The 12,957-nt window shown below is 47.1% G+C and overlaps 2 protein-coding genes across 2 annotated transcripts; both read left to right on the top strand.

Moving 5' to 3' along the window:
* Positions 1–285: 285 nt before the first annotated feature.
* LOC146342948 (vomeronasal type-2 receptor 26-like) lies at positions 286–2,855 on the top strand. The gene is made up of 2 exons (XM_084808094.1): positions 286–571; positions 1,974–2,855. The coding sequence occupies exons 1-2, from the start codon at positions 410–412 to the stop codon at positions 2,853–2,855; spliced, it is 1,044 nt and encodes a 347-aa protein (XP_084664220.1). The 5' UTR covers positions 286–409.
* Positions 2,856–3,394: 539 nt separating this feature from the next.
* On the top strand, positions 3,395–12,665 carry LOC146342947 (vomeronasal type-2 receptor 26-like). Its single transcript, XM_084808093.1, has 3 exons — positions 3,395–3,547; positions 5,634–5,760; positions 11,764–12,665. The coding sequence occupies exons 1-3, from the start codon at positions 3,395–3,397 to the stop codon at positions 12,663–12,665; spliced, it is 1,182 nt and encodes a 393-aa protein (XP_084664219.1).
* The last annotated feature ends 292 nt before the right edge of the window (positions 12,666–12,957 follow it).

The following is a 12,957-nucleotide window of genomic DNA, read 5'->3' as shown; positions in this document are numbered from 1 at the left end:
CAAGACACTCTGATGAAGAAACTAGGAGTAAGTAAAAGTAAAGCATCCCCTGTATGTGTGCAGCTTGTTCTTCTTGTTGTAGATATTGTGATGCATCAGAAATCTACGCTGGTATCAATAAAAAGAGCGAAACAATAGGTCAGAGTCAAGAGTAGCAAGGAAAGAGAACATTCTTAAAGTCAGGCAACTAGGTCAGTGCAGAATGGACCAATACTGTCACAAAACAACTCTATGTCTTGTAGGATTCTCTGATGAAATAACCTTGACCTGTATTTGCAGTATGGTGACAAAGTTCTACCAGCAAACCTTGTCCTTGGTTTTTGCCGTAAAGGAGATTAACAAGAATCCTGAAGGCCTACTGAATATCACACTTGGTTTCCACATCTATGACAGCTACAGTGATGCCCAGATGACCTATCGTACCACCCTGGATCTTCTCTTCAAATCCCGTAGATTTGTTCCCAACTTTGCATGTGATGCCCACAAAAAGCTAATAGCCGTCATTGGATCCCTTTCCCCTGAAGCCTCATTCCGCATGGCAAATATCTTAAGTCTCTACAAGATTCCTCAGGTAAGCCCAATACATGCGGGTTCTGGAACTTTAACTGATCTTGTATATAATATGACCCTTCACTTGACTCTATGGTATTTTTTTTTTAATGGAGAAAGATGGTTGAGATTTTAGAAAGAGGATGACTTTTCAGATGTTCAAGGAACAATTTCAAAGGATGAGTGGATAAAGCATGAATGTGGATGAAGAAGCAGGGAAAGGCAGTTCTACAAGATTCCGTCTCAGAAATTGCATGATCATGTCCCCACGTTTCAGGCAAAGTAATCCTTAGCTCTTGCCCAAAGTGTAAATTGAAACCAGGATCTAACCCAGCAAATATGCATGCTGTTCTATGACACACTGGCCCTGTTCAGGTGCACATTAGGGGAGGGTAGTTGGGCCAGTCATGGTGCATGGTGATTACTGCTAACCACTGTGTGTGCCACATATTCAGTTGACCAATTTCAGCACCATAGTCAGACTAACCTTCTCTAACCACTCCCCCTCTCACAGGAACCCGCCGTCCTCCGGATGGGCAGCCAGGCATCCCAGCAGCCCCTGCACTGTTGGCCTCTTTGGTGCTTGGTGCTATCCCCCATTTTAGTGCTTGGGGGCTACTCCTTCTTTGGGGACTCAAGCCTCAGAACTCTATGGCAGCTCTCATTTACCACAGAGCTTGCTCCGACATCATGCTAAGCCAGGGAACAGCCCACTACCCATTTTGCAGCAAGTGGGAAGTGAACATGATTAGTCTGTGGTTAATAAACCAGAATGGGTGGGACAGACCCCCGTATAGACATTATGCTAAGCCAACATGGTTAGCTGAAAACTCCTAACCATGATGGCTTGGCATGATGTCTGACCAGGACCATACTCGCCAAGGCACAGCTCCTAATGTAGGTCTACAGTGATGGCACATTTTAATTTAAATTGAATAACAACTGAAAAACAGCTGTTAATTATCACATAAATGGTGATACCTGGAAGTGTGGCAAGCAAATCAACATGTGCCAATGACAGCAATGGCCGAAGCTTGGAAGTAGGAAAATCTGATGTTCAAGTATCAGGACCTTGAAAGAAATTGCACATGCCTGCAGCACCCAATACTGATTGGAGCAAGACTGATGCAATATTAACATTGTGTGGCAGAACAGTTATTGCTCAGGCAATACGGTCTGGCTGTAACTTTGGTTTTATGATCCTGAGATCTTGGGGATGGGCAAATCAATATTGTTTTGATATTGTTTTGAAAACAAGCAAACTTGTTTTGATGTTGGTAACTGTTGCCATGGGTGGATAAGTGATTCTATATGAATTTGTTTTCAGTGTCTATATTCCATAACCTATATATGCTGCATTTATTAACCTTTATATTTTGCTGAAATTTCTTTTGCAATTATTTCTCCATTTTGTTTTCTTTCAGCTCACGTATGGCTCCTTTGCCCCAGCAGAGAGTGAGTTGATGCAGTTCCCCTCCCTTTACCGCATGGTCCCAAATGAAGACCATCAATATATGGGGATTCTCAGGTTGCTCAAGCATTTTGGATGGACGTGGGTTGGGCTCTTTGTGGTGGATGATGATAGTGGAGAACGTTTCTTGAAGGCCATGGAGCCATGGCTTTCTCAATCTGGAATCTGTTCAGCCTTCACAGTACGAATCCCAAACCAACAAAACCTTCGTGCCGACAATAAAGCGAATCATATAGCCCATAATATTAATCTCTTTTTCAAACGTAGTAAATCCAGAATATTTGTCATCCATGGTGAAACTTTTACCATCATGTGGTTGAAGTATTTAATGGGTCTGGGTGCTCCAGGATATGAGGAAATGACATTTGTTGGAAAGGTGTGGATTACAACAGCACAGATTGATTTTGTCTTAACAAGCGTGGGACGGGATACAGATTTAGAAATGTTCCAAGGTGCCATTTCCTTCATGATTCACACCAATGAACTTCTAGGGTTCCAGAAATTCCTTCAGATCCTAAAACCTGATTGGACAGAAGCAGATGATTTCCTCAAGGAGTTCTGGGAGCAAGCATTTGACTGTTCAGTTCCAGATCCCACCGTGCGATACCAAGTCTCCGGAACATGTACTGGGGAGGAGAGACTGGAGAGCCTTCGTGGACCTTTCTTTGAAATGCCCATGACTGGCCACAGCTACAGTGTTTATAATGCTGTCTATGCTGTGGCACATGCTTTACACACCTTCGACTTATCTAGATCCAAGTACAGAAAAGTAGTGGGTGGCCAAACAGGTGAACTTCAAGATCTTCAGCCTTGGCAGGTAACATCTCCACAATGAAATGCCTGTACTTGAATGAGTAGATTGCCCCAAATTTAGACAGCATTGAACTATCCCTTTCACAAAAAACTTGGTGAATGGTGGCCCATGAATTATTCATTCACAATGATGTATGGATTCACATTACCCTGTCCTTTGAACAACACAATGGAAAGCATTATGATTTCATCACTCTGTCACTGAAAATCCATTCCATTTTGAGACTCAAAATTTGTTAAATCAAACTGCATCAAATAATTGGTGGAATCCAGTCATAATCATCCTTAGCATATGCCTTCTGAAATCAGTGGGGCTTGAGTTAGCCCTGCCTACCTCATCCATTTGTTCTCAGTCTTGTTTCTGTGCGACTAAGCCTGGATCCACTTCCCAATTAACAAAGAAAGACGTTTGGATTCAGTTTTGTCATGACAATTTCAGTACATTTTCATCCTCTTTGTTTTGTTTTTTTCTCTTCCAACTAGCTTCACCGTTTTCTTCAAGACATTTCATTTAACAACTCTGCTGGAGACACAGTGTCTTTTTTAAATGACAACAGCGAAATGGGAGGTGGATTTGACATAATGAACTTGGTTACATTTCCAAACAAGTCCTTCCTCAAGGTGAAAGTTGGAAGGGTAGATCTCAATGCACATGAAGGAAAAATATTCATCATTAATGAGCACACAATCATTTGGCACAGGGGCTTTAACCAGGTGTGGGCTGTAGTCTCTTCTTGGTGAGCACATTGTAGAAATATGGGTGATCTGAGAGCTAGTAGAAGAAAGGAACTGCCAAAAAAGTCCCTGTTCTGGCTGATTATGTTCTCAAATGTAGACAGAGTAGAGATGTACAAAAGTCGCTTACTTTTCGAAGGGTGACATTCGCGGTAGGGGGGAGGCACTCTGTCCCTCCCCCCCAAATTTTCTCTGGCTGGCTCCACTCCATGGTGATTCTGCAGTGCTGCCGGCCGGGGCTGCCTGCAGCCGGGCATCCGGCTGCTGGGCAGCCTGCACAGGGACAAAAATGGTGGCTGCCGTACCCGCCGCCACTTGCGTCCCTGTATTGTGCTGTGATAGCCTACGTAAATATTTACGTAGCCTATCACGGCAAAAAAAACACCAGCGAACGCAAATGGCGGCAGCTACGGCGGCCGCCATTTGCGCCCCTCTCTTTTGCCATAATAGGCTACATAAATATTTACATAGCCTATCACAGCCCCCCCCAAAAGGGAATGCAAATGGCGGCCACCATAGCCACCACCATTTGCGTTCCCTTGTATTTGCCATGATAGGGTACGTAAATACTTACGCCGCCTATCACGGCTTCCGCAGGGACGCAAATGGCATCCCTTCATTAGCCTTGATAGGCTATGTAAGTATTTACGGAGCCTATCACGGCTATAATGAAGAAGCGAATGGCTGCCACAGATTTGGCCGCAAGTCGCAAAAGCAGCGCGAACTGCAGCAGGTAGGTGTCCCGTTCCACGCACCTTTCGCAGGGTCGGGGGGCAGGGGGGCTTTGTTCCTCCACAGATTTCAGGGGGCTGAATGCACTGGCATTCGGCCTCACTGAGATCCATGGTGGAATTCTCTAACATCCCTAAATACAGAGCTACATATCATATTCAAAAATCTGAGAAATTTAATACTAATGTATTACTAGTAGTAGCACTAGTGATAGCAGTAGTACTAGTGATTCTGTTGGTGTACTGCCCACCCCGCTGTCCAACAGCCTCCCTGCCTAATGTGACTGAGGTGGTCTGGAGCGTGTTGCTGAGGACCCCAAAGCTTTTGGTTTTGGGGGACTTAAATATTTATGCTGAGACTGCTTAGTCAGGAGCAGCTCAGGACTTCATGGCCGCCATGTCAGCCACGGTTTGTGACCAAGTTACTTGAAGGGCTGCCTTCACCTGCTTCAGCCTCCCCCCATGTTAAGAGAAGAAGAGACTTCTCATTTGCCCACATTGAGAGCAGTCAGGTGGGTGACCACACATGAGAGAGCCTTCTCCGAAGCGGCCCCCCACCTTTGGAGCAAGTTGCCATCGGAGGTCTGCCATTCTCTATCCTTGCAGTATTTTAAGAAGCCCAAAAACTTACTATTTTACCTCAGCCTTCTCTTGACATGACTGCTGTTGCTGCTGCTATAACCATTGTTGTTGATTCTGGTTTTACTGTAGGCTTTTATTGTCGTTTTTCTTGCTATTCTATTGTGTTTATGTTACCATCACTTTTAATATTTCAACAGGGTTTTTTTATGTGTTTTATTGCTGTAAGCCACTTTGGGATGGCTTCTGCCCTGAAAAGCAGCCAAAACACGTTTAAAGAAATACATCATTTGTCAACCATGTTAGAAATTTGATATGCCTTGATGAAACTTCAGTTGGGCAGATAGAACCCAGAGGAACACAGAAAAAATAATGCACCTGTGTGGGCCACACCTGGACAGTGGTCCACCGGTAGGCCATCACTGCTTCCATGGGATGAGTCACTCAGCAGAGTCAGCCTTCCCTTTTCTGTACCACCAGACATTCCTCAGCCACCCAACAGGTCGCGCAATTAATATTCCCCATGTGGAGATATTTTTCGTGCACCGCAATCAACATTCTTCCATGTCAAATTATCACATTTGTTTGTTTGTTTGTTTCATTCATTCATTCATTCATTCATTTCTTTTCTATACAGCCCAATAGCTGAAGCTCTCTCACATATTTATTTCTGCATCAGCTGATGAGCAAGAAGTTTGTCTTTGTTTCTGTTTTCTAATTCTCTTGTCCTAAACACTTTTCATCTTTATGGATAGGTCCTCCCTCTTTCCGTCTGCAGTGACTCCTGCCAACCTGGTTCTCAGAAGAGAAAGAGGGAAGGTGAGAAATTTTGCTGCTATGATTGTTGTCGGTGTCCAGATGGGAAGATTTCAAACCAAACAGGTAGGTGATGTGATGCGAGTCACAAAGGGTTAAGCACTCCAGTGAGGTGTATGGAGGGGTGCCCCGGACCATACCAGAGAAGAGAAATGGGAAATGGAGAAGACTGCATAGTACTCTCATTATGAGGGTTAGTCAGTGAGTCTCAATATGGCTCTTCCTTTCTATTGGCTTCCTTTCCAGTGTCTATAGTGACTAGAAAGTCTCCAAGACCTGCAGAACAGAGCAGATGCTTTTCACTGTGGTTCTGGTATGGCTGAAACCCATTGCTCTGAGGTTCACCATCCTGTGCCAATTCTGGAGGATGTTGTGTGCAGCCTCCTCATGTGAACATGTGCCATGCAACTCTGAGAGTATATTAAAAGCTGTGGTGAGCATCAGAGTTGGATGAATTCTGAATAGTTTTAGCCAGATTCAGAAAGATTTAGTTGAGGCTTCTCTGAAGCAGACCAATTTGCCTGAAATTAGCCAGGCTCATCCCCTCATACAGGGCCACTTTATCTGTAGATTTTATCTAATTCTGACTAACAACTACAAAACATTATAATGTATTGCTGATTTCCAGTGATACTCAATGAGAGGCACAGACCTTGAGATTTCCAAACTGTATTTCAGGTTTGCCCCTGGTTATGATTCAGGTGGCCTCTAAATTAGTCTGAAGAGAATTGTGCTGTTTTCCTGTGTCAGTGAACACCCCTATCAAAACCCAATCTTCCCAATACTGTAGAAAAATAAGTGCAAGTCAAGTTCATACAATCATAGAATAGTAGCATTGGAAGGGACCCTCAAGACCATTAAGTCCAACCCCTCGCTCAATGCAGGAATCCAAATCAAAGCATCCCTGACACATGGCTGTCCAACCTCATCTTGAATGTCTCCAGTGTGGGAGAGCCCACCACCTTCCGATGTAATTGGTTCCATTGTTGTATTGCTCTAACAGTCAGGACATTTCTCCTGATGTTAGCCAGAAACTAGCTTCCTTGTAACTTGAGCCCACTATTCTGTGTTCTGCACCCTGGAATGATCGAGAAGAGATCCTGGCCTTCCTCAGTCTGACAACTTTTCAAGAACCTGAAGCGTGCAATCATATCTTCCCTCAGTCTTCTCAATGCTAAACACACCAAGTCCGTTCAATCTGTCTTCGCAGGGCTTTGCTTCCAGTCCCCTGATCATCTTCGTTGCCCTCCTCTGAACCCTCTCCAGTTTGTCTTCATCCTTCTTCAAGTGTGGTGACCAGAACTGGACACAGTACTCCAGTTGAGGCCTAACCAGTGCTGAGTAGAAGGGAACTAGTACTTTATGTGATTTGGAAGCTATACTTCTATTAATACAGGCCAGAATAGAATTTGCCTTTCCTACAGCTGCATCACATTGATGGCTCATATTCAGCTTGCGTTCGATAGGGATGTATGAAACACTTACCTGGTTTCATCCAGGGAACATCCGTGGTGGGGGGGAGGCGCTCCCTCTCTCCCCCCGAAATCCTCCATGGGGGGGACGTGATACGTTCCACCCCCCTGGAATCCTGCCCGGCCAGCACCGCTCCGCTCCATGGCCAGGCCAAAGAGCCGCCGGCTGAGCCAACCTCCAGCGGGGCCTCCAGCCGCTTCTGGGCTGCTGCGGACGCAAATGGCGTCCTGAGTAGGGGATGCCTTATGAGTCCCTATGGTAGCCCATGATAGGCTACGCAAATATTTACATAGCCTAAGATGGCTAAAGCGGGAATGCAAATGGCGTCCCATATGCCATTTGTGTTCCTGCTTTAGCCGTCATAGGCTACATAAATATATACGTAGCCTGTCACGGGCTACCATAGGGATGCAAATAGCGCCCCCTACTCTGGATGCCATTTGCGTCTGCAGCAGCCTGGAAGCAGCCGGAGCTGCCGCTAGGGATGTACAAAAATCACTTACCTGTTCATATATTATACTGATGGTGGGGGGGGAGGCATTCTGTCCCTCCCCCAGAAATCCAGGATGGGGTGGAGTCGCTCCGTCCCTCCCATCGGAATCCTGGACGGGGGGGAGGCGCTTCGTTCCTCCCTCCCCGGAATCCTCCTTGGCCGGCTGTGCTCCGCGGCGGCTCCGCGGAACAGCTGGCCAGGCCCAGCCAGGACAGAGCTGTCCACAGCCGGATTTCTAGCCACGGAGGGCTCTGGGAAAAAAAAACAAAAACGCATCCGTTAATGATGGCGGCTACAGCCACCGCCATTTGCATTCCTTATTTTTGACCTCTTAGTCTAGGTAAATATTTACTTAGACTAAGACGGCGAAAATAAGGGGAACACAACTAGCATAGTGGACACTATTTGCATTCCCCTTATTTTTGCCGTCTTAGTCTACGTAATTATTTACGTAGACTAAGATGGCCCAAAATAAGAAACACAAATGGCGGCCACCGTAGCTGCCGCCTTTTGCATAAGCCTTTTTTTTTTTTACCCAGTCGTTTTAGGCTACGTAAAAACTTACGTAGCCTATCACGTGGGTGTAAAAAAAACCCCAAAAAACATGCAAATGGCGGCGGCAGCAGCAGGTCGGAAGACCAGCCGCTGCCGCTGCCACCGCCAAAGCCGCCGCTGTAGCCGCCGCCGCCTGGAATTCCACCCCAGGTAAGTCTTGTCCCGGGGGGATCTGTGGCACGGGTGGGGGGCAGGCCATTCTGCCACAGATTTCAGGGGGCCAAATGCACTGGCATTCGGCCTTCCCAAGATCCGTGGCAGAATTCTCTGCCATCCCTAGCTGCCGCTGCCGCTGAAGCCACCGCCGGAGCCAAAGCCATAGCCGGAGCTGCAGCCAGGTAGGCTCCATTTTGTGGGGCTTTCTCAGGGTGGTGGGGCAGGTTGCTCCATTCCGCCACGGATTCCGCGGGGCCGAATTCCCTGAAATTTGCCCCCCCTGGGATCCATGGCAGAATTCTCTAGCATCCCTTGCATTCTACAACAATTCCATAGGGTTGGCGGAGAATTTCTCCCCGAAACTTCGGGGGGCCGAGAGCCAACGTGTTCGGCCCCCCGAAGAAGTTTCGGGGAGAAATCCTCCGAACACCCCCACCCCCCGCACCCCCCCCCGGGACGGGACTTACCTTCACCGAATGTCCCTCCCGGCGGCGGGTCCGGCTGGCGGTTCGGCGGGTGTTCGAGTGGGGTGGGAGCGGCAGCCGGTCTTTTGACCGGCTGACGCCGCCGCCATTGCAATCAAAGAAAAAAAAAAAACCCTGATAGGCTACGTAACGATTAACGTAGCCTTTCCCGGCTAGATTTGCAAAGTCAGCCATGATAGGCTATGTCAATCATCACGTAGCCTATCATGGGTGACTTTAAAAAAAAAAAAAAGTGTGTACGGATAATAGCGGCCCCCATAGGGAGCCGCCATTCCCATTCCTTATTTGGTCGCTGTAGTCTGCGTAAATATTTACGTAGACTTAGACTACGGCGAAAATAAGGGCAACGCTATTTGCGTTGCCCTTATTTTCGCCGTAGTCAACGTAAACATTTACATAGACTACAGCGACTAAATAAGGAACATGAATGGCGGCTCCCTATGGGGGCCGCCATTAGAGTACGCGCTTTTTTTTTTTTTTTAAAGTCACCCGTGATAGGCTACGTGACGATTGACGTAGCCTATAACGGCTGACTTTGCAGATCTAGCCGTGATAGGCTACGTGAATTGTCACGTAGCCTATCAGGGGGCGTGTTGTTTTTTTTAAAAAAAAACTTTCGCGTTCGCGGCCGGGCGAGGTGGGAAGCCTCCTCCCCGGCCTGAATTTTGGCCGGGGCGAGGCGGGAAGCCTCCTCCCCGGCCTGAATTTCGGCCGGGGCGAGGCGGGAAGCCTCCCCCCCAGGCCTGAACTTCGCGGGGGGAGCAGCGAAACGCCTCCCCCCCACCGCGAATGTCCTTCGAGGACAGGTAAGGGACTTTTGTCCACCCCTACAATTCCAAGATCCTTCTCACTTGAAATATTGTTGAGCCAAGTATCAAATATTCTCAAATATTGTTGAGCCACATTTTGTTGACTAACTTTAACGAAAAACTTGCCTTTCCTACAGTAGTTCACTGTACAATGTGGGAAAGCGGGGAAATTTAAATATAAATAGTTTGTTAAAGCAACGATCGAAATATTAAATATGCTGTACCAGAATCAATGATTCTACTCCTGTTAGTAATAATACGGATGAGCAGCAGCATTACTAGGAAATGAGTGAGCTGATCTCCTCCCCGCTGCTTAAGTAGCTTTAGGGATGGACAGATGCCACTGCATCCGCGTTTGGTGGGTGTTCCAGCTGCCGTGGCTCACTGTGAGCCATGTGAGCCTGGCAGCGTGAGCCACAGGAGGGCTCAGTGACCATTCCGCTGGCATCCAGGCCTGGCTCAGGTGAGCCCTCCCTCGCGCCTCCCCCCTTCGCAGCCTCCATTTTCACGCAAGACGAGGGCTCCTGTATTTCATACCTGTGTTGTTGCACACAGTAGTGGCCATGAAGGGCGATTTCCTCAACAAGAGACCTCCAAAAAACAATCACCCCCCTCCTGCATTAAAATGGTGGCCCGAGTGGAGGACAGCCACAGGACCAATGCATGCAAGCCAATGGGCCTGGTCAGTCCTCCTCCCTGCCAGTGCCGCTGCCACCACAGTTGCCTGGAGGGGGAGAGGAGGAGGAGGGAGCGCTGCTCACGCCTCCTCTCCGCTCAACCCCTGCTACCACTGTGGCACTGGCGGGGAGGGAGAGGAGGAGAGGGAAGGCCTTTGTGGTCCTTTTGCCACTGTTCCCACCGTGGGAGCCAAGATGGGATGGCCAGAAGGAAGCAGCGGTGCCACTGCCAGCGGTGCAGGAAGAGAAACTGTCCGCACCGCCTGTGCAGCGCTTGTGACCTCCTCTCCTGCATGGGAAGGGAAGAGGTCTAACTGCCATTTGGGGGGCTGACGGCATGGGGCAAGCGGATCCCAGGTGATGCTGACCCCTGGGGTGCTTGGTGGCCACATCCAACGGTGCCACATGGCTGGGTGAGCAGGGTCCAGGAGGCCAAGCACAGGGGAGCATGCCAGCATCCTGGACCCCACTCACTAGTCCCAGTTGGGAGCCCTCAACAACCCTAAGTACTGGGGGGGAAATGTCCTGTTCAAGCATTTCTCTGCTCTGCTCTGTTATTCATTTCTGATAACTTGAACTAGAACCCTTTGATTCCATGCACTCCTCTCCCCACTCTCCACTCCTAGGGTCTATTCTTATGTCTCTTGCTGACCATCAACCAGGAATTTGCTGTGTACTGTATAGTTAAAAATTTTGATGGGTGCTAAAGGAGAGGAGCTTTATGTTCCAGTTTTTGTTGCTGGATATGTTATTCCTTTTCCCTGTTTTATATTGTTTTTATTGCATTTTTATTGCTCTTCATACAACACTAGTTTTAGGTATTTTATGACTCTACATTGTCTTCAGAGGGCTTCTGCAGCCAAGAAAAAATAAATACATGAATAAATTAATGAACAGACGTCTTTGTGTGACGATGTACCATTCCCAAAAGCAATATACAATTGTTCAGAGGTAGTGATATCAGCCATTTTGAACATCAAGATTACAATTCCTGGGAATTTAGGCTGTGGAGTTGGAAAGGAGAAACACAACCCTGCTTGGGTGAACTTAGTGTTGCTGTTTGCAAGCCTAATAATTTAGTCTTTTTGATCTAGCATCTTGGGAGCTGAATGCTAACGATTCCTAGGGAGATAGAAATAGCAGAAAGATTAAGAAGTGGGATAAGTTCTCAGAATTATCTCAGGAAGCAATGTATAACATGAATAAATGGTGTGCAAACAGCCTCTTAAAATTCTCCACCATTTTTTTGAGCAGAGAAATTGGGGAGACTATTTTGCTGAATTTCTCCAGAGGGAGGAGAAATCCTCCAACAGTTTCTCCCATGTAGGGATAACGAATTTGCAGGGCTTGTAGCACTCTGCCTGCTTGCCTGCTTGCCTGCCTCCCCCCCCCCTCTCTCTCTCTCTTTCATTCATTCTTAGACATGGATGACTGTTTGAAATGCCATGAGGATCAGTATCCAAGCAAGGACCAGGACAGATGCATCCCGAAGATTATAACCTTTCTGAGTTATGAAGAACCCTTAGGGAAATCTTTAGTTTCACTTGCTGTTTCATTTTCCCTGATCACTTTGTTGGTGCTTGGAACCTTTATTAAGCACAAAGATACACCAATCGTCAAAGCCAACAACCGAGACCTCACCTATGCTCTCCTCATCTCCCTCCTGCTCTGCTTCCTCTCATCGTTGATGTTTCTTGGACAACCAAGAAGGGTGACCTGCCTTCTTCAACAACCCATTTTTTGTTTTGTTTTCTCAATGGCTGTTTCTTGTGTCTTGGCCAAGACCATCACTGTGGTTGTAGCTTTCATGGCCACCAAACCAGGGTCCCAAATGAGGGTCTGGGTGAGGAAAAGACTGGCCACCTCCGTTGTCCTTTCTGGCTCCCTCATTCAAGCTGGCATTTGTGCCCTGTGGCTCGGAATCATTCCCCCATTCCCAGATTTCGACGTGCACTCCCTGACGGAGGAAATCATTGCACAATGTAATCCAGGCTCTATCGATATGTTTTACCTGGTCTTAGGCTACATGGGAATTCTGTCCATCATTACCTTCAGTGTGGCCTTTTTAGCGAGGAAGTTGCCAGACACTTTTAATGAAGCCAAGTTTATCACTTTCAGCATGTTGATTTTTTGCAGTGTGTGGTTGTCTTTTGTTCCCATCCACCTGAGCACCAAGGGGAAATACATGGTCAGTGTGGAGATCTTCTCTATCTTAGCCTCCAGTGCTGGGTTACTGGGCTGTATCTTGTTCCCCAAATGCTACATTATTGTCATAAGGCCAGAGCTGAACAACAGGGAGCACTTAATAAGAAGAAAGAATTAAAGAGCCTAATTACATCATATTACTGTATCTCTTGCCCTATTCTATGTATCTCTATTGTGGTGTCCATCAGAATGGAGAGACTGCATCTTTTGTATGACTCACCTTTGGGTCTCATATGTCCTTGGTCCTCAGTGGATAGTTTGGGGCTCACTACTTAATCACAAAGCTGACCTAAGTTAGACTGGAAGAACAGCACTCTGGTCAAATCAATCAATGGAACAACAACAGCAACCAAAAACAAACTTTGGAATGAATCCTCAAATGTATGTTTGGCTCAAAGTGAGTCCCAGGT

Source organism: Heloderma suspectum, chromosome 6, assembly GCF_057233095.1.
Source record: "Heloderma suspectum isolate Gila_16-S chromosome 6, 16-S_ref, whole genome shotgun sequence".
Lineage (NCBI taxonomy): Eukaryota > Metazoa > Chordata > Lepidosauria > Squamata > Helodermatidae > Heloderma > Heloderma suspectum.
The sequence above is the reverse complement of the archived record's forward strand: the minus strand, read 5'-3'. Positions and strand labels throughout refer to the sequence as shown.

What these genes read in the sequence shown, in the direction of transcription:
- LOC146342947 (XM_084808093.1), top strand. Translation starts at nt 3,395, where the DNA reads ATGGGAGGTGGATTTGACATAATGAACTTGGTTACATTTCCAAACAAG. An exon ending in GGCACAGGGGCTTTAACCAG is followed by an intron (nt 3,548 to 5,633) that starts GTGTGGGCTGTA and finishes CTTTATGGATAG; the next exon opens with GTCCTCCCTCTTTCCGTCTG. An exon ending in GAAGATTTCAAACCAAACAG is followed by an intron (nt 5,761 to 11,763) that starts GTAGGTGATGTG and finishes ATTCATTCTTAG; the next exon opens with ACATGGATGACTGTTTGAAA.
- LOC146342948 (XM_084808094.1), top strand. Translation starts at nt 410, where the DNA reads ATGACCTATCGTACCACCCTGGATCTTCTCTTCAAATCCCGTAGATTT. An exon ending in GTCTCTACAAGATTCCTCAG is followed by an intron (nt 572 to 1,973) that starts GTAAGCCCAATA and finishes GTTTTCTTTCAG; the next exon opens with CTCACGTATGGCTCCTTTGC.